This window comes from Gymnodraco acuticeps, unplaced genomic scaffold, assembly GCF_902827175.1.
Source record: "Gymnodraco acuticeps unplaced genomic scaffold, fGymAcu1.1, whole genome shotgun sequence".
Lineage (NCBI taxonomy): Eukaryota > Metazoa > Chordata > Actinopteri > Perciformes > Bathydraconidae > Gymnodraco > Gymnodraco acuticeps.
This window is the reverse complement of record NW_022990023.1, coordinates 4,350,484-4,373,197: the sequence shown is the minus strand read 5'-3', so window position 1 is coordinate 4,373,197 and position 22,714 is coordinate 4,350,484. Positions and strand designations below refer to the sequence as shown.

Sequence of the window (22,714 nt, the reverse complement as noted above, 5' to 3'; positions counted from 1 at the left end):
ACGTGATACAAATGTTATTTTCCGGTTTAGCGCTCTGTTCAGACAAACATAACATGTATTTTTATGAATTGAAAATAGAATATAAGGAATTGAAACATATAAATAGCCTTTTCTATACATAAAACCCTAATATAAATACTAAAAAGAAAAACATATTATAGAGGAAAAAGATAAGCTGAAATATCCACAATTTTTTTTTAGATAGGCTACTGATCTTTATTTTGTCGAAAATCAAGTGATTTAATTAAATTCTAGAATAATGCTAGGTCTATATTAGACCTACCAGTGCAAACGTTGAAAACGTCAAAGCTAAATTAATAATACAGACACAAACAATGTTGTTTTCTCATTAAAAACATGGATTTGTTGATTGTTTTGAATTTTCACCGCTCTCAATCGCTGCTGCGTGACGGCCGTATCCATGGAAACGACATAAACCTGCCTGTTCGGCAACGCTTTGTTTCTGTTGTTTTTTGTGATCTATTTTTTGTCGTTTTAGGGGGATTTTAATGGCCCACGCGGTTGTTATGTTTCGTGAGACGGTAGAACACGATGAGGCTCGTTTGGGGGAGACTCGGAGGGTTTACTAGCAGTTTTTGGTGACTTGTTTGGCTTCCTGTTTCACTGTTTACGGCCGGGTAGGTGATGTAGTATTTAACAGTGGCATGAGGTGATCACCTTCCTGTTTCTCCTGTGTTTACACCTTAGCACCCACACAGAGCGGTCCTGGAAAGCCTGCATTGCCCCTGCTACTTCTGCACTGACTGAGCTGCGCAGTGCACTTTAAGAACATTATCCCCCTTTAATCCACTTTGCCTTCTGCTACAAAGGTGGACAGGGTGCCACAATCAAACAACGCATGTTATTGCTCTTTTATTTTGGAAACAGATGAATTTCTCACATTGAACTTTTAATGCTGGATTTCATAGCCTCTGTTTAAGTATCCTAAATTATCTACTGTTTGTGAATAGCAGTGATTCATCCCCTCAGACATGGAGGACCCTGATATACGACAACAGAAGCTCGACAACCAGGTAAAGAAACAAGGATAATTCAAGTATTTGATGTCTTCTACACATTAAATAGTCCAGATATGTTTTGCTTTATTTTTGAATTTTTCAAGAAGCAGAATCCAAATGACAAAGATATGTTAGCTCTCTTCCTTTATCAAAACATAGAGGTTAAATATAATAATTATAGTCCATGCTGACAGTGGATAAAATACTGGGACTTATTTATATCCAATTAGCTTACATGTGGTTAAAACAAAGTAAATAACGCTTGAGATCCTGGCTACCTGTGTCAGGACCACCTGCTGCTCAAGTTTAAGTCTCAGTCTTGTGACTGCTGGCTTATATCCAGTAGAGTAGCTTCAACACAAATATCTTATACAAGGAGGATCCGTAGTTAATCAGCGATAGAAGTACTAATTATAGCTGTAGTAACCAAGTAAGATGTTAGTAAACAGTAACAATGACGCACAGGCATAGTTATATAAGGCATAGAATATAGTTATGCAACCAATATGTGTTATATTACAATAGTCATTTTCCCAGATAACATTCCAAAACCTCATCTGGTTCTTTTTGTGGTTAAATAATAGAACAGAATATTGTAATTCTGGCCAATGATCATGGTTGATTGTTATTGTATAAAAAAGGGTTGCACAATGAAATGCATTTGTAGCCTTTGTATGCTGTAGATGAAAAATAAAAAACAGTAGTGCAATCATGTAGTTCATTTTCTGAATTTGCATCAGAACAAAATGTAAACAGCAGAACCACAAACTATTGAGAGTATTCTCTTCTGAAATCAAATACACCTCATAATAATGGTGGTTTAGCTCATGGTCCGTCAACTCCTATTAAATTTGAAAAAAAACATTAGAACATTCAAATGTAATGAAATGCCCTAACCTACCACAGCTTTACTGCCCAAACAACAATATGTACTTGTTGAAAGTGAGTACAATGCACAATAAGACATCACCTAACCTATAGGTTAAGTTGACAATTTGAAAGGAAGTCTAATACTTGGTTTTCCCACAGCGAGCCCTTTTGATGAAAAAGCAGCAAAAAAAGAGAGCTGATTCTCAAATGGTGGTAGCCAATCGGGATGCTCGCCAAAAGAAACAGACGCTCAAAATTGTGTGCTCCGATCAAACACCGCTGCTGATCAGCCAATCCCTGAGCAACACTTCCCTCACTGGTTAGTATGAGAATTACTTATTAATGTATGTAGCTATATCTATTTTATTACACATTTCAATGTAAAGTGCAATCATGTTTAGTCCTTTAAATAATAAAATCCAGGTTTGTGTTTTTCTTCCCTGGAGATCAAGTTGAACATGCCCATGATAACCCACTGGATGAGATCATGTTAGGTGAAGACAACACAACAGCAACTATGAAGTTTGATGAGGTGCCTTCACAGATTCCTAACACTCCCAAAAAAGTGAACTTGGAGATTTACAAAGAGCCTGAGGTTAAGTGTGAAGTGGAGAATAACACTCAGGGTAAGGGGAAAAAGCCAAAGAAGAAAGACGTGAAAAAAGAAAAAGCCATAGGTAAGAAAATGCAAAGCAGAATATTTGATTCAAATGTGATGTCTTTGTTTTTGTTAACATGTGTGTGTGTGTGTGTGTGTGTGTGTGTGTGTGTGTGTGTGTGTGTGTGTGTGTGTGTGTGTGTGTGTGTGTGTGTGTGTGTGTGTGTGAACGCAAATTAATCGCTAATTTGAATTGCTTTTAACCAGAGATCGACCAGGATGATGAAAAGGAACAAGAGAAGGAGAAAAAGGAGAAAAAAACAAAGAAGAAAGACAAAGCGAAAGAATCTGAAGACCCACAGAAGACAACCAAGACAACCAAACAAGAGCGAAAAAGTAAGTTCAATTTACAATTAACATATCAATACTCTATTCAAAATACTTTTACAGCATTTCAGTATCACCTACTTTACAGAGAAGCACTTGCAGGAGGAGTCGAGCCAGGAGACAGAGCCAGTGGGGGATGTGGCGAGTCCAAAGAAGAATAAAAGCAATGAAAGTGAAGCTGAAGAGGTAGAAGGGGCTGAGAGGCCTGCCACTCAATCGCCTAAGAGGAAAAAACAACTCTACACAAGTGAGCGACAATCTGGCCTTGTTGCATCTTATGATCAACAATACCATACCTTTTTTGTAATGAATGTGGCATCTCTACAGCCAGGTGCCAAATAAGTGACGAGAGCAAAGACGAGGAAATCCAGAAGGAGAAAAGGGAGAAGAAGAAAAAGAAAGCAGAGAAGACCGCGCCAGGTCTCGGTTCCCTTAACTCCAACTACAGAAAGGGTTCATCGTCAAACAGTGAATCCAATGACAGAGTGAGACATTACAAATGAAACGGTTTAGTGTGTCGTCTAAAGATGACACACTTATTAGTCACAAAAAGCATGAAAGTAACATCATCAACATCACTTATTGTCATTTCAGTCATCGTCTCCAATTTCAGTGGAGGATCTGGAGAAGTTTGCGTTGCGTCCGGCCTCCAGGGATGTCACCATCCAGTGCAGGGTCACCAGGGACAGGAGAGGCATGGAGAAGGGAATGTACCCCACGTACTACCTCCACATGGAGAAGGAGGATGGCAACAGGGTTGGTCCTTCTACTCAACTTGAACCCAAACTTTGTGCACATTGATTTCAGTTCAAATGATCCTGTTTTATGTTCTGTCATGTTGCTATGAAGGTTAATTATCTTCTCTACAATCATTCTGTTTTTCAGGTGTTTCTAATGGCAGGCAGAAAAAGGAAGAAGAGCAAAACATCCAACTATCTCATCACCACGGACCCAGTTAATCTTACCAGAGACACAAACTGCTACATAGGGAAACTAAGGTACATCTCTCAATCAAATCCCTTTTGTTTTGATTTCCTGAGTAACTTATTAGTAAGTTCTGCAATATCTTGTATTCCTGTAAACCCTTTCAAAACCCCTTTTGGTCACATAATTCATACCTTCCCCCAAGCCCAAAGCTGGTGATTTTCCTGTCAAAATGTCAGCCATGAAAAAGGCCCGTAATGGTTTTCTATATTAATTGCATCGCGTGTGTAAATTGGACCATTTTCCATTTTCCCTTACATTTTGGGAACTCTTCCTTGATTAGTGGCATACTGACAGAATCAAATCAAATTGCAGGAATCAAAAACTTTGTAGTTCCTTTGCTAAAATAAATAACATTTCAGGATGCTTTCACTTCTCATCTTTTAGATGATTTTAGATTACTCAAATTACTTTTCTCATTTGTTACAGGTCAAATATTCTGGGTACAAGGTTCACAGTCTATGATGGAGGTGAAAACCCGGAGAAAAAGCCGTTTGTCAAAGAGTGTGAATCAGTGAGGCAAGAGCTGGCAGCAATCTGCTATGTGAGTCTAAAATTACCTAAAATACAACCCACTTTAACAAAACATATGAATAGATAAAACCTATAATACGATCATCTTTCACGTTCCAGGAGACGAACGTGCTGGGATTTAAGGGTCCCAGGAAAATGACAGTGATCATCCCCGGGATGTTGGAGAATGACGAAAGAGTGTCCATTCGCCCAAAGAATGTAAGTTTAAAAAGTAAAAGAACATTAAAAAAAACCTATGAAGTAAGAACAAGGAGCTGAACTGTTGTGTTATTATTATAGGATCTTGATACTCTTCTGGCCCGCCATGCACACAGCAACACTGACAATCTGGTCACGCTGGAGAACAAATGCCCGAGCTGGAACGAACAGTCTCAGTCGTTTGTGCTTAACTTCCACGGTCGTGTCACCCAGGCCTCGGTCAAAAACTTCCAGATCGTCCACCCTGAAAACGGTAAGATTTCTCCTTTTATCAGGGGCGGTTCTAGGGGGGTGGCCAACAGGGGCCAATGCCCCCATAACACTGACCAGGGACCACCCTCCAAAAAAAAAAAAGTTACAATGTTACGATTTATTGGAACTAAATTGAATCAGAGACCCGGATGTACACTGGTAGCTAACTGTTCATTACCTTATAAAAGCAAATACCGTTTGTGTTTGAATTAAATTGTCACTTAAAGTTACTAAAACAAATACTCTAAATAAAAAAAAACTACTGAAACAAAGGCCTGTAACTTAAATGTACAAAAACAAATACCTTTACAAAAACAAATACCAATTACTGTATTTTATGTTTATTTTACACAATTACTTTATACTGTCTTTGTCTTTTTAACCCGCTTTTATTGTGCCCCTCTCATGAAATAACTGGCCCCAGCCTGGCCCCTCTAGTAAAATTGGTCTAGAACCGGCACTTTATCCTCAACCAATGTCTTGTATTTATTCTTAACTTCATGGTGATCTCTCCTTGCCCCCCTGCTGCTGTTTTCTCCAGAGGATTACATAGTGATGCAGTTTGGCCGGGTAGCAGAGGACGTCTTCTCCATGGATTACAGCTTCCCCATGTGTGCCCTGCAGGCCTTCGCCATCACGCTGTCTTCTTTCGATGGCAAACTGGCCTGTGAGTGAGCCACGCTGTCGTACCTCAAGTGCTTAACTATATCCCTACTGTTGAAAGAAACTTACAGTTTAAATTACAAGGACACCCATCAGTTTGCACAGTGTCATTTTTATTGTTTAGTTTCCTGGTGCTTTGTAACATCATGTAAACACTAAATATGAAAAGCTTGCCACAGACTTAGACTTCAGAGACTTGTTTTATAGGTCCAGTATTATTTTACAGCAGATGTTATATGGAAGTGTAATACAACACAATTATGTAAGTCATTTTATGTAATTGACTTGTCTTTCTTTTTATATTTGCCAGCTATGTAAAGGACTTAAAATATTGAGGACGACAGTAAAGACTACAAAATATGAAATGACGGTATTACAAGGTTTTAATGTCCATGAATGTTTTTTTATTTATTTTAATCAGGAAGTGTCTACTGAGTTTAACATGATTAAAGGATGTTTTCAAAAGCCTTCTACCGATATTTTGTCAGATTAGACGTGTTTTTCTAACCAACGCTAACATCTGACTGTTATGTGATGTGTCATATTTAGTCTTTATCAAAATGAAGGAAACTCTTATCAAATGACCAAAAACGCTCATATCAGACGCAGCGGTAAAGCAACAAGTTTCAGATAAAGCTAACTAATCAGGGTTTTTGCTCTTGCGCAATATAAAGACATGAACATATTCCCTCTCATAATAACTTCATGATGATCGTGTTTCAGAAACTGTTCACACTGCTTCACACGCAGAGTCATTTAAGTTTCCACAAATAAAAATAGGCCTGCCTCTATGCTCTGTGGTGTAGTAAAGAGATCAGACGAAGACAGATATTTTGGATTGCAAAAACCCAAATTAAAAGTGTGTTATCACAGTGACATGACTGTCTGCATGCTGTTTACGGTTTCCTGCTTAAATGCTCTTTCTATAAACGTATAAATAAAGAAGAAGCCCTGAGAGTTTTGTCTTTTAAACTTTGAACCTTTGCAACAAGTCATCTAGTTGACATGCTGACAATATGTTGCACCCTTGGGCCACAAAGTCTGAAAAGACTGAAAAAGCTTTAACTGCCACAGGTTTTTAAACTCCAAAGCAACAACATTGTGAACATCAGAGGAAGTAACCGGTATCTTTTATAAGAATCATCCAAACACACACAGAATCATCTTCATGCTGATCTCCCCTCGCTGCTCTACTCATTGCATAACACTCCAGTAAGTTGCACAATAATTCATGTTTTCAAATTGCAGGTTGCTACACTTGACAAAGACAATAACCATGCCTTATTAGACATGTTTTGACAAATGAGATGACGTCAAATAAGTGAAGGCACTAATAGAGCACACCAGCATGAAGTGAGTCTGGGCATTTGAGTGCCTGATTATTAAAAGCAGCCTCACAATGATCCATAGACAGCTCTGTGCAACAGCTGAGTTTGTTAAGCTAAAATACATGAAGTCACTTTGTCATTAAGTCCAGTGCATAAAGAGCGCATGGATCAATTAAGATATACTCTTAATTTGTGCTATCCTTCTTTTGACATTTGAATGTACAAAGAAGGATAGTTGATTTAAGTCAAGTTCAATTTAACAACTGCATTTGTTTAGTTTCTTTGTCAAAATTAATCTCCCTTCAATTCTGGTATGCTATGATCTTGCAGCTTTGTGCCTAATCAGTAAATGACCTTAAGTGAAGAAATCTGCAGGACACTAAAAGAATAAAAGCTAAAAGAACTTCAGACTAATAACTAACAGAAATAGGTCTAATAATGGAGAAAAATACAACTGTTTAACCAAACTAAAAGAAAATACCTGGGATAATAAACTTAGTGCACAGGATGATAGATTAAAGTAGTGACGTAAAAACATTCTGATTGGTTAAACTGTAGCCTCCCCCCTTTCACACACTTTGCGCTCTTAAAAGAGCACATCCTCTCCCACCAGAGCATGTGAGTGATAGCTATCAGAGTGATGCCTCTCAGTCTTCATTAAAAACTGTTTAACACAGCGCTTCAGGAGGGCATGACTTAAAAAATACCCCTCGATGTGATGGATGGTCGCTCTCCGCTGAGGATGAAGCTGCTGATAGTGTTTCTGCTCGTATCCACCAACATTGTCTGTCTGCCCGGATCTAATACTACAGGTAATGTCTTTGCTATTATCTTCTTTAATTATAAAAAATATGTTAGAATATCATCACGATCAAGTTGCTTACCCTAACCCATTAAATGTAAGGGTCATTTGCTTAGAAAATACATAATATACAACATAATCAGATCATAATAATAATATATTTAATTTATAAGCGCACTTTTCATTTGCGTAAACAAAACTCAAAGTGCTACAAAATTAAAAAGGGTGAAACAAAACAACAAAAACAATAAAAAATAATTTTAAAACAATGTAATAAAAGCTGTGACATTCATGCCGACATGGCATAATGTGGGGGATTTAAAAATCTATCATAAAATCTATCTATCATCAATCATAAAATAAAATATTTGTTGATTCTGAAAAGGACCTTAGGCTATGGTGTACTCTATATGACCCTTTAACCTCTTTGAAAAGTTTGCTAAGCTTTCCTATTATCAAAGGAAATACTTTATCTTGTTAGGTTTTTGAATACATAAATATACAGTCCATGTGGTTGTAGAAGCTAAATGAATGAATGAAGATTTATTCACGTTTTCATTTAATTCCTTCCAATCCTTAAACCATACTCATGCCAAAATGGAAATATTAGTCGCTGTAATTTCCCCTGTTCACACTGGTCATTAGATTTTAACGGAAGAGTTGGTGGACAATCATTCAAGTCAGCAGCCTTAAATGTGTGAGTAAATAATATGTTTTATTTGTTTTAATACGTTTGAAATGTATTTCAGGCATCAGTTATGGTTCTAAAGGAACTAAAAGGACTCCTTAACTTAAAGGACCTCACAATGTGACACTTCTTACTCCTGACACTCCCAATAAACATAGTTTAAATATTTTTCAGGTGTGGTCCCTGTTCCTCACTGTGTAACAGATTACCTGTACACCGTGACCTGCTCCCTGAGCATGCCGCCGTCAGACAGCAACGTCTCCTACTGGCTCACTTTCCAGAAAAGGGAGTAAGTCGTTTTTTTTTACAGGCACTTGTTAAAAATAGATTACCTTAATTGTGATGATGACATTGTGTTTCCTCACTCCTTCGTGCAGGAAGGAATGGGTGTGTATGCTGACAAATACAGATGGGGGCTACTTCTGCTCCTTTAAAAGAAGCGATCCAAGGTTTAATGATCAGGAGGCTCATAAAATCTCACTTTGTTCCAACCAAACGGATGGGTCTAAAAGCTGTAAAGAGCTGGTTGATGAATACAAACCTTTGGACCACAGTAAGGAACACTCATTTTTTTGATTATTTTCCAAACGAGACACACAAAACATATTTAGATTCATATTCAAGTAATCTACTGAATTAAAAAACCTGCATTTGTCTTTAATGTGTCCTCTATGCAGTTAAACCAAACGCACCCTGCTGCCTCACAGTCCGGCACAACGCAAGTCAACACCACTTCACCTGGAAAAGCACCTATGAGGAATTTGCTGATTCCACCGATCTGGTCGGCAGTCTCAAGTTTCAGCTTCAGTTTTACAGAAAAGGAAACGCACAAAACGTGAGATTCAAAGATGAAGAAATAACCCTGTTGGTGGTAATAATGGAAGTACACAAGCTTTTTGGGAGACAGCTCTAGTATTTCAGTGGCAGTTAAAATATATTTGACAACGAAGAATAGATAGTTGGATTAAATCTCAAACATGGACAATTAGGCATTAAAGGATAGTAAAGAAAACTGCACACATTAGAAATTCAAATATTAGTTTAAAGACTTAAAGGTGGGGTAGGTAATTCACTTCAGATACACTTTCTGTTATATTCCATGGAATGCTCTTAACATCCCGATAGCAATGAATGCATTAAAAGCTTTTACAATAAATACATTAAAAAACGTCATCTGTGGAAGCCGTGGCGCTGTAAAAAGCACCTGAGCCGGCCCGGCTAAAATAACTGGATGGCCTACCTGCCTGTCAGCCTTCCATCTGTGCACACATTTATCTCGTGCCATCATTGGTCACGTTAGTGTGTGTTGGAGGAGGGGTTCTGTAAGGAAGTCTGAAGGAAGGGGAAGATTTCTTTCGGCTGCATACTTTCAAATTCTAGCGCACTCGAGCTGGTTTCTCCAAAATTACCTACCCTAACTTTAATTGGAACAAAAATACTGAGTTTATCAAAACATAAAAAATAATGAAATAGGACATATTTTTGGTTTTATTTATCAAGCTACATTAAATTAAATGTAGCCAAGGCTTTTATCATAAGGGACTTAAATGCAATCAACAATTAGCATACACATTTGAACAGCAAGAATCATGTAAATTCATTTAAAGATATTTTGTGTCCAAGCTGCAGTGGAAACAGGTGGGTTTTCAGTCTGCAATGAAAGATGTGCAGACCTTTTATAATTTTGCAACTATGGCAAAAAAACAACTTATTTTTTAAACTCTTTGCCACTGTGCGAGGGAGTTTGACCTAAATTGCTGCGAGTAAATTCACGCATTTCAGAGATCTTACAATCATTTTCCTTTCACTTGCTTTCTACTGGTGATGTCAGCTCCTAGCAGTGAAGAGAATTTGTTTCAGTGAGAGGCGACCACACAGCTCAGTGTGGTGATGGCCTGTGGGTGAAACTGTGACTTTATTTGACCCATCTTTTTACCACGCTCATTTTGACATGCTAAGAACGTAATAACGGCTCTGTTCTACTAGCCTCCCAGTGAGCACCGCCAAATTAACTGTTAAGCCCTAAAGCCCCCGCTTTTTTCACGACACTGTGTCTCAGGGCATCTTAATATTTAAGAACCTATTAATGTGTTATACCAGATTAAAGGGAATAATCTCAGCTAACTGACAATACAAACCATTTTTACCAAAACAAAACACAAGTCTCATAAGAAGCATCTAAATGACCCCTGAGCGAAAAATGCTAACGCACTTTGGCACAGAACTCAAGATAAAATATAGGCTACCCTTATTACTTATCGTAGCTGCACATACAAGATATCCGATTAAATCTGAGGTTCCACAGATTATTTAGGTATATAGTATCATCACTGAGCGATCCGAACTCGCCACAACGGAAGCAAACACAGACATCACAACAGTACCTTTACGTAGCTTTTACGGGAGATCGTCTCACCTTAGCTGTCAATCTGATCAAAAGACTTGTTCAATGGCATTAAAACGAGAAAAAACGCGGCTGCATCGGTTAATCCATAGGTTGATAATGTTTCTGTGGAATACTTTTTTTAAATTTATAATCCATAATTCCATTTTAATGTAAAAATCGGAGAGTAAAAGTTAGCTGCTAATGGTAGCCACGAGAGTTATCACAGCTTTCGGTTTTGGCTATGCGTCAGTCTCACACACACACATTACCAAATACGGAGTATGTGGGAGTTCCCCTCGATTCCATTGGCTCTGACGGTTAGAAAGAGATGTCAATCAGCAAAATCGAGCAAGGGGGGCCAGAGATAGGTCAAATCCACCCAAATGACACCAGAAGTGTTTTTTTGTGCTAAATCTCTCTACAAAGGTCAAATTTAACTTGTTTTGCATTCATCTTGATACAGGGTACTTATATGTTGTAGTTTGGATTCCTAAAGCTTTTAGTCTACTTCTACATCCAACTCACATGTGTAACCTTGCTTTGAGAAAAAAGATTATTAATTTAACCCTGTTAGAAGGGAAAATATGGTCATTTGTTCTGGGAATGTCATTTTCGAGCCCGAGACCTGAAAAACAGGCTTCGGATTTAATGCACCCAGAAAATAGTTATTGAGCGTGTGGTGCTTAAATATTGAAAAATACTTTCTCTTTTATTTCATATTCCTTGAAGAACAGACGAAGAAAACTCTTGATGAATCTGGCCATGTTTAAAAACAAAACTATATAAAAAACAAATCAATTTACAAACTCAATGTGAGACCTTTTATTCATAAGTGTTTTAAATGTTAAAATGCATGTCTGGGAAGTAACGAGTAAAAAACAGGATAAATTAGACTTAGATTTGACCTCTCAAGCTTTTTGAGTTTGTAAACTGATGTTTTTTTTTAAATATATATATAGATTTGCTGTTTAACGATTCCCCAATTTCCTTAAATCAATACATTTGACTTATTTAGATTCTTCATTTGAGAATGTGTCCCTTTAAAGCCAACTGTTGTGCCACACTGAACATGACGCCTGTTTATCACAATATTAAAGCCTTTTAATTGATTGTGACCCCTCTACAAATAGGGACTCAATTTGTATTTATAATCAAATTGTATTTAAATAACAATTAGATCAAGTGATACTAAAAAAAGTGGGCTTTTGGGGTTTGGTCAAATTATAAGAGTGACAAACTTGATAAGGGTGAATAAAAAATGGACAAACAATTTGTAAAGAATTAGAATGACATTGTAAAATGGTCCTAAGCAATTCAAATATTGTCAATTCTAACTGTATCATTGTATTACCATTAAAACAGAATTGGTATATTGTTTTACCCATCTGTCTGCATCATCCTGTCATATTATCTGTAAAGAAATACATTTGTTAGTGAGCACAAACTGGGCCTACAGGACATGTTTCTCCTTTCCAAAGTTAACTCACACACTACTCTGTTCATTTCAGGTGTCAACATTTCCCGTCACCAATCTGGATTGTTCAGTGGATGATCAAAATTTTGATCCAGACACCGAGTACGCGGCCAGAGTGCGGACCAGTCCTGATCAGCTTTACAAAGGAGAGTGGAGCGACTGGTCTCCTGAAGTGTACTGGAAGACAGAGGCAGCTGTGAATGGTGGGCCTAAAAATAATATTTAAAAAAAGATAATCTGATGATTTTAGATTAATGAAGAAATGACAGTTAATCTTAAAATGCAACTTGTTGAGAAAGCAGCTTCTGGTAATGCATTACTTTAAAAAAAAATAAAATCCATATTTGCATATATTTAGCCGTTTACTTCTACTAAATGTTGTTCCATACAGATCCCCCACCATACACATTTCTTTTGGGACTGGGCAAGGTGCTCATCTCCTTATTTGTGCTGATGCTATTCACCCTCATTTTCGTCTGGGCTCCTGTTAAAAAGTAAGATCTCTCTCTGGGTTTTGACTCCTCAGCAAAGGCCAAACCCTTCTACAAGAAATGCCATTTCCTACAACCGATATACGCCTAATATCTTCTCTATGTTCCTCACACTTACAGGTGGAGAAAAGGGGCTTTCATCCCAACTCCAGCACCCTACTTCCACACCCTGTACAATGAATACCAGGGAGATTTCAAGGTAAGTGTAGCTTGTAAAACACTGACATTTACCTCCTAAGAATGTCACTAAACAAGCCTGTGATTACAGAGCTGGGTGGTGACACACGAACACACGGCCGACGTGCTGAAGGCGGAGGAAACGCTTCAAATCGACACGCTCACAAAGTGTGAAGTGGTGGAAGAGAATGAAGAGTGTCAGCCCCAGGTTTTCCACCACTTCAGGGAGGGAAGCATCTACAGCAACATATCGGACCCCGGCTGCGATGCTTCGATGCTGGGGGTCCCGTACGCTGTGAGCACCCTCCCACCAAGGTACCCCGCTGAAGGAGACTCGGGGTGCTGGCTGGAGAGGGACCCGCCCTGGTACTGCAACGAGTACTGCACCATGAGCGCCTTCCAGCAGGGAAGCCCCGTCACAGCAGAGGATCATGGGAGCTTAAAATCCCACACCTGCCCCACAGGGATCATCAGAGAGGAGGCCGCGACTGAAGCATGAGCTCTGTGTAGTTACTGTGACGTGAACTTTGAAAGTTCAACGACACACATTTACACATGTAAAGTGCTTCAAAATAAAACAGTACATTCTTATTTTTGTATATTTGAAGTACATAATATACAGGCATACATTTTTTAGTGTACACTTATTTGTGTATCCCCCCCCCCACAGCAGTATGCATAATGTAGAGGAGATACAAGTTATTGCATAACATTTTGCTTGCATTAATTTAATTAATTCTGTAAATATCTGTAAACTAAAATTGTTTGAACAGACATTTTTCCATCAATCCATTTCGACATTGTTTTGATGACTGCATTTTGCTTTGTCTCTGAACCTTGAATGTATTATTCATGATTGTTTTATTCATTTAATAAAGAAAATGCTTTAATTTTTGTAGAAAGTTTTATTTACGCCAACACATACATGAACAAAGCACCATATAACCTTAAGTCTGATACAGAAGTAAGCCTACCTGCCTCAGTCATCATGGCCATTTTTATTTATTCCATAGCAAACACTCTGAATAACAAAAAGACAGCCAAGGCAGCAGATTCTATCATATATTACAGCATGCTGAATAGAAAACCTGGGAAAGAGAATTAGACAGAACCATCTAGAGACACTAGTGAGATACAACAGTATAAAAGTGCCATTCATTATACAGCAGTTGAAATACTGACAATGAAACAAGCTAATTTAATTACATTTATGGAAAATAAAGGGGGAGAACATGATTAAGGAATAGACCCTGTGAAAGAGCATTATAAAACAAAAATACATTTTCTTCCTTGAACATTGATGAGAGCCAGCAGCTTGCATGGAGTTGATGAAACTGGTACCGAGCTGTGTCCCTTGCACCACATAAGACAATAAATGTTTAAAAAGAAATGACCAGGGCGCTCGAGCACCCATCCCCTCCCAGCAATATGCGCCAACTGGCAATTAAGAAACTAAAACATGAAGCTCGGATGGCACAGAATGTGTGGAGTTTAAATAGAAGTCTTTAAGCAAGTCCTGATGTGAGAGGCGCACATTCATTGAGACTGAGCGGGGAGGTGATCTTGTTAAACCCATTCCTTTGGTCCAAGTCTCTGCCTTACGAGGGTGAGAATTTTTTGGCTTGTGCTCGAACTCTTTTTTCGTATTCTACTCTGTTTTGGCTGAAAAACAAAAAGGTAAAAAAAAAAAGTAGTTAACATGTTGCTCTGATAAGACAATTTCCAAACAACAACAAAACACGACCGAAATGAAACACGTAAAAGTGCAGAAAGGTCCAAGGTCTCTCTTCTGTCAAGATGTATTAGTCAGGTTGTGAGATGGAGACCTTTGTTAAACAGGTTATAACAGGACCCTGAAAGATCAGCATTTGATATCATCTTTGAGTCTCCGTTTGCTTCACGTCTAAAAACCTTCTCAGCCACTAATGGCGCGTTTCCACTGCAGCGGGGTAGCCCCGTCTAAGCGTCCCTAAGCGTCCTCGCTCTGGCCTCGGGCTGCCTCGCTGGCCGGCCCAGGCCGTGGCGCATCTCCATTACAGTTTAGGACCTGGGGTAGCAACGCAGTGTAGGCGGGGCGATCGGCTTTGTTTTTGTTCACATTTCGAGTTGTTCCGTCGAGCTCCCGCTGGATTTGATCATCCCCAATGAGATGTAGGAACGTCGTCACCTCCTCGGTCGACCACGGTGTGCTTTTCTTATTAGACGTAGCCATTTTTGTAGCTCATCCGTTTACAAAATGCTGTTTATAAAAATGCTGCAAGCTTGCTTCTAAATATATATGCGACGCTAGGGATGAACTCGCGCGCGATCTTGTGACGATTCTCTGACCAATCAGCAGTCGAGAGTGTTGACGTCACTAGTTCAGCCCTGGCCCTGGTCTGAGGGAACCACGATTTTATGAGGCCGGAAAAAGAGGGAAAAAGTACCCGCTGGCCGGTACTAGGCTATATGGAAACGCCACCAAAAACTGGCCTGGCCGCTTGAGGACGGTTAAGGACGCTTAAACGGGGCTACCCGCTGCAGTGGAAACGCGCCATAAGACAGGTCAAGAGAGATTGAGAATCAACTCAATATTTTTAAAGTGAGGATTTAAATAAGCGGTGGAAAATGTTGATATTAATTCATATAAAAACACATCCACACACGTTTGTACTTCAGAAGTGCATGCTTGAAAATGTTTAAGACTGGTAATAATCTCTTTGATCCTGGTATTGCAGTCACATCCGTTAGAAAAGCACAAGTCAAGGATGAAAAACCAATTCAGTGTCAGATACAAATAAAACTACCTTAAAAAGGTAGGGTAGGTAAGAATGGAGAAACCTCCTCGAGTGTGCTAGAATTTGAAAGTACGCAGCCGAAGAAAATCTGCCCCTTCCTTCAGACTTCCTTTCACACCTACCTGTTTGTCCGGACTGTTCTGTATGACCCACACCAGAGTTACAGGTGTGAAACCCCCGGCGAAAAGAGGCGACTTAATCCTGATCAAACAGGTATTTTCAAGCGTAAAATCATGGGTCGTCCAGAGCAATGACTAGAAATTCTGGCAGGCCATCGACATGTGATCAGAGGAATGGCTCAGCGCGGTCGAGTGAGAGACGGATGTAGCTCAGAGCAGACCTCTGGGAGTTCGGAGTAGTCAATTATTGTCATCAGTATGTAGTAAATGTACAGTGTAAGTCTTAGTTTGGCCATGAATAAAAACTGCAGCTCAACAAGACCAAAGTCAGGTTCTTGTTTCTCAGCTTCAGGTCTCCTATAGGTGGTTAGCAGTTGCAGAAAACTAAAATGAATTTCCCAAAAGAGATGAGAGCGAGACGCAGCTCATTTAGGTTTGACAACAGGATGAAGGTACGCCATTTATCGTACTTTAGTGCAGTCGCACATTGCAAAAACAAATCAACCGGATCAAATCAGAACTTTTAAGGTGTGAAAAGGCCCAAAGTTAATATTTCCCCCCCCCCCCCTATAAACGTTTAAAGATGTTTTGGTTTTACCAGTCAGCAAAGTGAAGAGAGATATATGAGAATAATAAAACGTGTTGATGTGTTGGTGTGAACAACAAAGTCTGTGGGACCCTTCAGTTTTACTTTTGGTACAAAAAGCTGTACAAATGTCTATTTTCTCTGACTTGCACTTTCATTTTTAATGAGCAGAAATTATTTTAGAGTTAGAGTTTATCATAGTTGACAACAACAACTGTCTATAGGAGATCATTAACCTTCTCATTTCTTTAGCTCGCTTTCAGACATGCATCCACAGGGTATAGAGTGGCGAAGTCACGCCCATCTACTTCCTTTTGTATTGAAGTCAATGGAGAGAGAAAACGTATCTTTCGATCCCGTTTGAATTGTGCCATGAATTACACATGATGTTTGTCAATCTTAAAAAATAATTTCCATGTCAAAAAAGTCAGTTTGTCATAAAACTGTTGAAATATAAGACTATGAAAAATACGCAACTAGAAAGACTACAAATCCCAGAGTCGCTTACGTTACACATTACACTCGTGTTACTCACCGAAACCTTGTAAAGCCCTAACTCCCCTTGTGTGTATGTACAGCTCTCAACACGGCCAGACTTGTAGTGATTTTCACCTCTTTTAATACTTTTCACTTCATTCTGAAAGAAAGAGGTGAAATGGGCCAACGTGACGGCCATCTTGGTGACGTGTGCAAGACCAGAGATGCAGTTCATCGAGCGCTTCACACAAACAAATGAGTTACGACACATTTTTATTTTTTTGACTTGCAAAATTATCTTTTAAATTGACAAACATCATATGTGTAATCCGTTGCACAATTCAAACATGATCAAAAGATAATCTTTCTCTCTCCATTGACTTCAATACATGATTTTTCAAAATAAGGTCCCATGGAGGTCCCCCGGAAGGGGAGGGACTTCGCCTCTCTATGCAGGAATCCTGAAGTCAGATGTAAAACCTTCAAGACCTTTTTTAAGACCCTTTCCATACATTTTAAGACCTCATCGCCACTTTGAGTTCTAACCAGTTACCTTGGCGACACACTTTACCTCACATTGAATATATACAGTATTGATTGTCCTTCCTCCTTATCTTCCAACCATTTGGACGCAAACTTGCATTTCCCCATAACGATGTTGCTTAACAACCGGCGTAAACGGACCTTCGCGCTATCAAGCAGTGAGCGTGCGATGTCCTGTTCAGATGACGTCAAACCCAACGGGATGCCATAAATAAACTACACAGAATCACACTACACACCTACGCAATGATTACATTCAGGCACACTGTAGAATACAACCTCTTTGGACAGTTTATATACTTATTGAAAACAAGCTACAAAATGTAATACCTTAGAAAATGCCCTTTAATATTTTTTAATAGCCTTAATTTTCACTAAATTGATTCATCAACTTTGAATACTTTTTAAGACCCCGCAGACAGCCTGAACAAGATTACAAATTAGGTATTTTTTGATGAAAACCAAGGTCACTCACCAGTAGATTGTGTAAGCCTCTGCTTGGGCTGGATCCTGGATATTTGGTTCATTTAGGAGTTCCTGGATACCTAATAAGATCTGTAGGGTAAATTAGACAACATCACATGTGTTAGTGATACAATGTAAAAGCTGTTGTATTATCTCTTTGTTTGGGTTCAATCTCCCTGAATTGTTTAATAACCCTAACCCTTATTTTCCAGCAGTCTGTAACAATTCATATTGAATCAGAACATTTGCAATTTAACTTAAGAGCCAAGTTTCATATAACTATGTCAATATAACTGAAACAACTCCCTTTGTGTTGTTCAAGCAAATTCATTTGAAGATGCAGTCACTGATATAAATGTAGAGGTACAGTATGAAACCAAAAACTAAGTTCATAAGACTTTTCAGAAATGTCCTTTAATGTAGATGAGGTATGCTTAGCAATCCAGACCTGCTTTATTGTGATGGCTGGTCTCCAGTCCTTGTCCTCCTCTAGAATTGATAGGCATACCGTGCCTGATGGATACACATTTGGGTGAAAGAGAGGAGGCTCAAATTTACCTGAAACCCAAGAAAAAGAAAATGTAAATGCATCTTTGTTGCAGATCCATTACAAATGTCAGACGATGAACAAATTCCACTTTCTTCTGACAGATTTCCACAATATACACGGACTGAACATTTCAATGTAAAAGCAGCAGCTTCTGTTGTTCAGAGAGCAGTGACCTAATGTTATCTATTGTGACATTCAGACAACATCAACCCTGTTGCAGGTTAGAGGAACATGTACCATCACAGAGCAGGACCCACAGGGGAAAGGCCCATGCCTAAATGATTGTCATGGTTGATGAAGCGTTTTGTTGTGCAGTTTCTGCCATGTTATTTCTGATTGCACAATGCCGATGGACTTCTTCAAGCATCTTGTAAGACATAATAACAGAGTGCAGTAATTCCAATAACAGTTGTGTTCACACTGATCACAGGTCAGACACAGTAACTCACATTTTGGAGGCGAAGAAGGATAGTCATCCTTGAACAACATGCGCAGTTTGAACAGGCCTCCTTCCCACGGAGTCTGAGGAGAAACACAAGCATTAGATTCATATTGGCACTAGTTTCCAACACTAATAACTCTTGAAAACCATGTTGTTGTTATTATTGCCAGATTTATTTTATAAGTAGGTTTCAGGCTCATCACTCGTAAAGCTTTCCCAGTTTTAAGAATGATCAATTTTCCCATTCACCTGCTACAGAAATAACAGTGGCTTCAAATAAGCTCACTGTGCTCCATGTAGCAGGGGATGCTGCGTAAAGCAAATATGTTCTATATGCAAAAAGACAGAGACATTACCCCTTTCTTGCCAGGAATAGCACATTCCCAATTCATGAGATTCATGGTTCCGTCTGGATTTTTTGTTGGTACAGCAACAAATCCCTGAAAGATTGAACAGGAGAGTGCAAACATTTATAAAGACATCAGTTGACAAGATCAGACCTGGCATTAACATGCAGTTTGGTGATGAGCTCACAAGTGGACAGGCCCAAGTGTGTCTGGCATTAGTATGCAGATCCACACGTCTCCAGTGACCATTTGTGATCGGATCGCACTTCACTGTTTTATATGTAAATATACACAAACATCATTTCCTTTTTCACGGTACATAATGGAAAGTTGTGGTTGTTATTGGTGTGTATTCCATTTTAAAGGAATTACTCACACATATATTACAGAAACCGGTAATGATTAAAGAAAAGCACTGCCTACAGTTTGTGTGCCTTCGGGCATACTTTTCTCAGCCTGACTGCAGTGTGTGTGTGTGTGTGTGTTCTTTTCAAATTCATTTTAAGAACATACAAATATGAGATAATGGTCTACCGACATCCTCTGTGCCAGGCAACTGCAGCACAGAGAGCTCAAAGGTGTGTTAGGGATTAGAGAAGTAAGGCTGGTGTCACATTTGTGACAGTGGACTCGAGCAGAAACACTGGCACATCACCACAATACGATAACATATCTGACACGAGAAATTATTTCATAATACATGTATTCAAAGTTTCTTTTTAATTTGGCCGAGGATCCATTGGCATACTTCTGTTGAGAGAATGTGGCCATATACGGCAAAGACCACCTTCAAATATGGTCCGAGCGTTCAGATTTGAAGGAAGCTTGGATGCATTGACACCGGTTCTTTATAGCTATCCACTTGTGAGCTGACATTTTATTTTCAGGTGTGAACAGGACGGTGAGGACAAAGCAGGTGCATCTCAAGAGACACTACTTACGAAAGGATGGTCTTTCCGCCATGCCTTGCGCTCCTGGGCAAGGCGGCTCAATGCAATGCCTGACATGATTCGGGGACTCCTGCAATAAGAAGAGACAGTCAAGACAATTATATAACACATCATCTTAAACAGGGATATTCACAAGTAAACTTTGTCAAGGTCATGTCATGAAAGATGTTTTTCATACATGGTTTTAAAAGCTGACAAGTGTTGCCAATTAAGTCATTAAATCCAAAAAGAAATGATATATAACTTTTAAAATGGTGTTGGCTGTAATTTGTCCCTTTAAAGTGTTTATTTGACAGTCAACAGATTGTTATCTTTCACTGTCAATATGTATACATTTTAATTCAGTTTTATTTTTAGATGTTTTTTTATTTCCTGTTTGTTACATAATGTCTAATGCCTAGTTGCACATTATGTATAAAGAAAAACAATATTTGGTTTAGAAAAAAGGGGCAAGGAACACCAGAAATAAAAACCTGACATTATCCATGTAATGGACTCCATTTATCAACAACAGGTCTTTCTACACACACCTTTAACCGTTAGTTAATGTGATTGTCCTTACTTATACCAAGTTATCTTTTATACTGCGGTGGTTGAGTTGTACGCCATTGAGTTGCCAATTGCTTTAAAGAAACTCTAATTAAGCCCCTGCATTGGAATGTCTAATTATCTCTATAGCAACGATGCTTTGGAGATAACGTAAAGTAACAGGAAACAAGGCAACAAAATGACTAGAAACTGCCCACTTAGCATTTACAAACGTTATATCGGTAAAGTAGTACCCTATATAAATGGGCAACTTTGGACGTGATAAACTTTGAACACCAACCTTTATCGTTCTAACGTATTGTTCATGTCTGTTAGGCTAAGGGGCTAGCGAAGTTAGCTGGTAGTGATAACCTTATAGCTACAGAAAACGATTCCCATGCTATTTTGTTTGCGCCTGATGATACAATTAGTGGTCCCGGGAAATTAAAACATGTTAGTTTAACATCTTACACCTTCGTTGAGTTGTACTGTCAACTTGCCATCGACTTAAATGTCAACACACTGACCGCAAAAAGCTATTTGATTAGAAAGCTAGTCGGTTGTGAGCTAACTCATGTGCGCCAGAATCATGCTACATCCCAACAGACGCTGTTAGCGTCTGACACGGCCTGATGCAGCACAGAAATGCGCTAATGCACTTGATTTGAACCATATTTTGGATGACAGAAAAGTGATTAGTCCCTTTCCCCTAAGTATTATTGATAAAGTATCTGTAATAGCAACCAGGGATGTGAAATATTTGACAGGAATCATTCATATCGTAACCCATTAAAGCATAGGGACAAAGAACCGCAGAGCTGAAAGGCGCACATTTGTGCATTACCAAACTAGCGAAAATGGCGCAAACTGAAGCGGGTAAAATATCTCAATACACGACCAAATAAACGTATTTGCTAATAAAGGTGTGCTCCTACCTTTCAGTGTAATTGCACTGGCTCTGTGATTGAGGCTAAATGAATGAATCGTTCTCAAATCCCGTTAAACCTTGTAAAGTTTCCCTCCTGAAAAACCACCCGCTCCTACTCAAGATAGCCACAAACACAACGAGGCGAAATAGTCATCTGTCTCGTACTTCCGTCTTCGTTTAAATACCCTTATCGTAATCAGAAACAGGTGTATTGTCAAGTATGTTTACACATACGAGGAATTTGTCTTGGTGTATATGGTGCATGCATACACACAGTTAAAGAAGATACAAAATTAATTGTTTAAGAAAAACAACCCTAAAAAAAGAAAAATCATGGTGTGTTTTTATCTTTTTTACGCTGTGGGTTTTTGAGTGTGCCTTTTCAACTGTTGACATTTTATCTGGTTGATTGTTAGTTTTCATTTGATTTGAGCGGCATAGCTTCTGCTGATAGCACATAGTTTATAACAAGCAACTTGGTATGGCTGTGAAAGATCGTCTTTGCGTTGCAGATGTTTCTCATAACTGATGCGCTGTGGGTCACATATACCGAAAAAAATAAAAAAAAGTAACTTCTAAAATACAAGAGACCGATTACATTTAATATTCAGGATTCCCTGCAAGCTGTACTAATCATATTCCTATTTCATACATCAGAAAAGACTAGGTGCGATGTCCTTCAACACAGGTGGATTTACATCTTCCCTTATAAATCATCTTTGACCAGACTAAAGACCGTTAGCACAAACGACTAGGTTTGACAATTAAATAGCATATTTACAATTTCTTAACAGTTTGGATTACTCTTTCTGAGATGTTTTCTTGTGAACAACAGATCCCCCAACACTGTTGTATATTGCAGTGCAAACAAAGCGAATAAAAAACAATTGTCTACAGTTCTAGTCAGGGATGTTTTAGGGCAACTAAGTCATTAGCAGCCTGTTTCAAGGAAAAGACACAAGAGGGCGCTATTCATCCAAAAAACAGGACTTGTGATTTATACATGTTTTGCTACATATGTAAGGAAACTACGACTTATTTCAAAAAAAAAAAAAAAAGTATATGTACTGTTATTTTTAAATGAGAAATACAAAGTAATTTACACTATTAGCCACAGGGTAATATCTGAAAAATAAATCACACAGGTAACA

At 38.7% G+C, this 22,714-nt stretch overlaps 3 protein-coding genes across 6 annotated transcripts; 2 read left to right on the top strand and 1 right to left on the bottom strand.

The window, feature by feature from the left end:
- The first annotated feature begins 432 nt into the window (after positions 1-432).
- si:dkey-220f10.4 (tubby protein) lies at positions 433-5,973 on the top strand. Of its 3 annotated transcripts, none has more exons than XM_034214757.1 (13): positions 433-638; positions 991-1,034; positions 2,049-2,208; positions 2,336-2,566; positions 2,755-2,883; positions 2,963-3,121; positions 3,202-3,359; positions 3,469-3,630; positions 3,760-3,872; positions 4,288-4,402; positions 4,492-4,590; positions 4,672-4,843; positions 5,384-5,973. In XM_034214757.1, the coding sequence occupies exons 2-13, from the start codon at positions 993-995 to the stop codon at positions 5,515-5,517; spliced, it is 1,674 nt and encodes a 557-aa protein (XP_034070648.1). In that variant the 5' UTR covers positions 433-638; positions 991-992; the 3' UTR covers positions 5,518-5,973. The 3 variants fall into 3 exon arrangements, with proteins under 3 accessions (XP_034070648.1, XP_034070646.1, XP_034070647.1); XM_034214755.1 differs by having other exon boundaries at positions 975-1,034; XM_034214756.1 differs by having other exon boundaries at positions 972-1,034.
- A 1,492-nt stretch (positions 5,974-7,465) lies between these two features.
- Positions 7,466-13,442, top strand: LOC117545084 (interleukin-21 receptor). Of its 2 annotated transcripts, none has more exons than XM_034214763.1 (8): positions 7,466-7,645; positions 8,498-8,612; positions 8,701-8,876; positions 9,001-9,158; positions 12,218-12,386; positions 12,575-12,677; positions 12,795-12,873; positions 12,943-13,442. In XM_034214763.1, exons 1-8 carry the CDS (start codon positions 7,552-7,554, stop codon positions 13,348-13,350), a joined length of 1,302 nt encoding a protein of 433 aa, XP_034070654.1. In that variant the 5' UTR covers positions 7,466-7,551; the 3' UTR covers positions 13,351-13,442. The 2 variants fall into 2 exon arrangements, with proteins under 2 accessions (XP_034070654.1, XP_034070655.1); XM_034214764.1 differs by lacking the exon at positions 7,466-7,645 and adding an exon at positions 8,127-8,332.
- A 294-nt stretch (positions 13,443-13,736) lies between these two features.
- On the bottom strand, positions 13,737-21,818 carry ube2ib (ubiquitin-conjugating enzyme E2Ib). Its single transcript, XM_034214798.1, has 7 exons — positions 21,571-21,818; positions 20,099-20,177; positions 19,167-19,250; positions 18,818-18,890; positions 18,267-18,376; positions 17,829-17,908; positions 13,737-14,513 (listed from the first exon to the last, which is right to left on the bottom strand). The coding sequence occupies exons 2-7, from the start codon at positions 20,162-20,164 to the stop codon at positions 14,450-14,452; spliced, it is 477 nt and encodes a 158-aa protein (XP_034070689.1). The 5' UTR covers positions 20,165-20,177; positions 21,571-21,818; the 3' UTR covers positions 13,737-14,449.
- Between the last annotated feature and the right edge of the window lie 896 nt (positions 21,819-22,714).

Excerpts from the sequence above, each read along its gene's own strand:
- LOC117545084 (XM_034214763.1), top strand. The coding sequence starts at position 7,552 with ATGGATGGTCGCTCTCCGCTGAGGATGAAGCTGCTGATAGTGTTTCTG. Across the intron at positions 8,877-9,000 it reads ATACAAACCTTTGGACCACA|TTAAACCAAACGCACCCTGC; the intron begins GTAAGGAACACT and ends TCCTCTATGCAG. Across the intron at positions 9,159-12,217 it reads GAAAAGGAAACGCACAAAAC|GTGTCAACATTTCCCGTCAC; the intron begins GTGAGATTCAAA and ends TGTTCATTTCAG.
- ube2ib (XM_034214798.1), bottom strand. The coding sequence starts at position 20,164 with ATGTCAGGCATTGCATTGAGCCGCCTTGCCCAGGAGCGCAAGGCATGG. Across the intron at positions 18,891-19,166 it reads CTATTCCTGGCAAGAAAGGG|ACTCCGTGGGAAGGAGGCCT; the intron begins GTAATGTCTCTG and ends GTTTCTCCTCAG. Across the intron at positions 17,909-18,266 it reads CAGCCATCACAATAAAGCAG|ATCTTATTAGGTATCCAGGA; the intron begins GTCTGGATTGCT and ends TTTACCCTACAG.
- si:dkey-220f10.4 (XM_034214757.1), top strand. The coding sequence starts at position 993 with ATGGAGGACCCTGATATACGACAACAGAAGCTCGACAACCAG. Across the intron at positions 3,122-3,201 it reads GAAAAAACAACTCTACACAA|CCAGGTGCCAAATAAGTGAC; the intron begins GTGAGCGACAAT and ends GCATCTCTACAG. Across the intron at positions 4,844-5,383 it reads GATCGTCCACCCTGAAAACG|AGGATTACATAGTGATGCAG; the intron begins GTAAGATTTCTC and ends TGTTTTCTCCAG.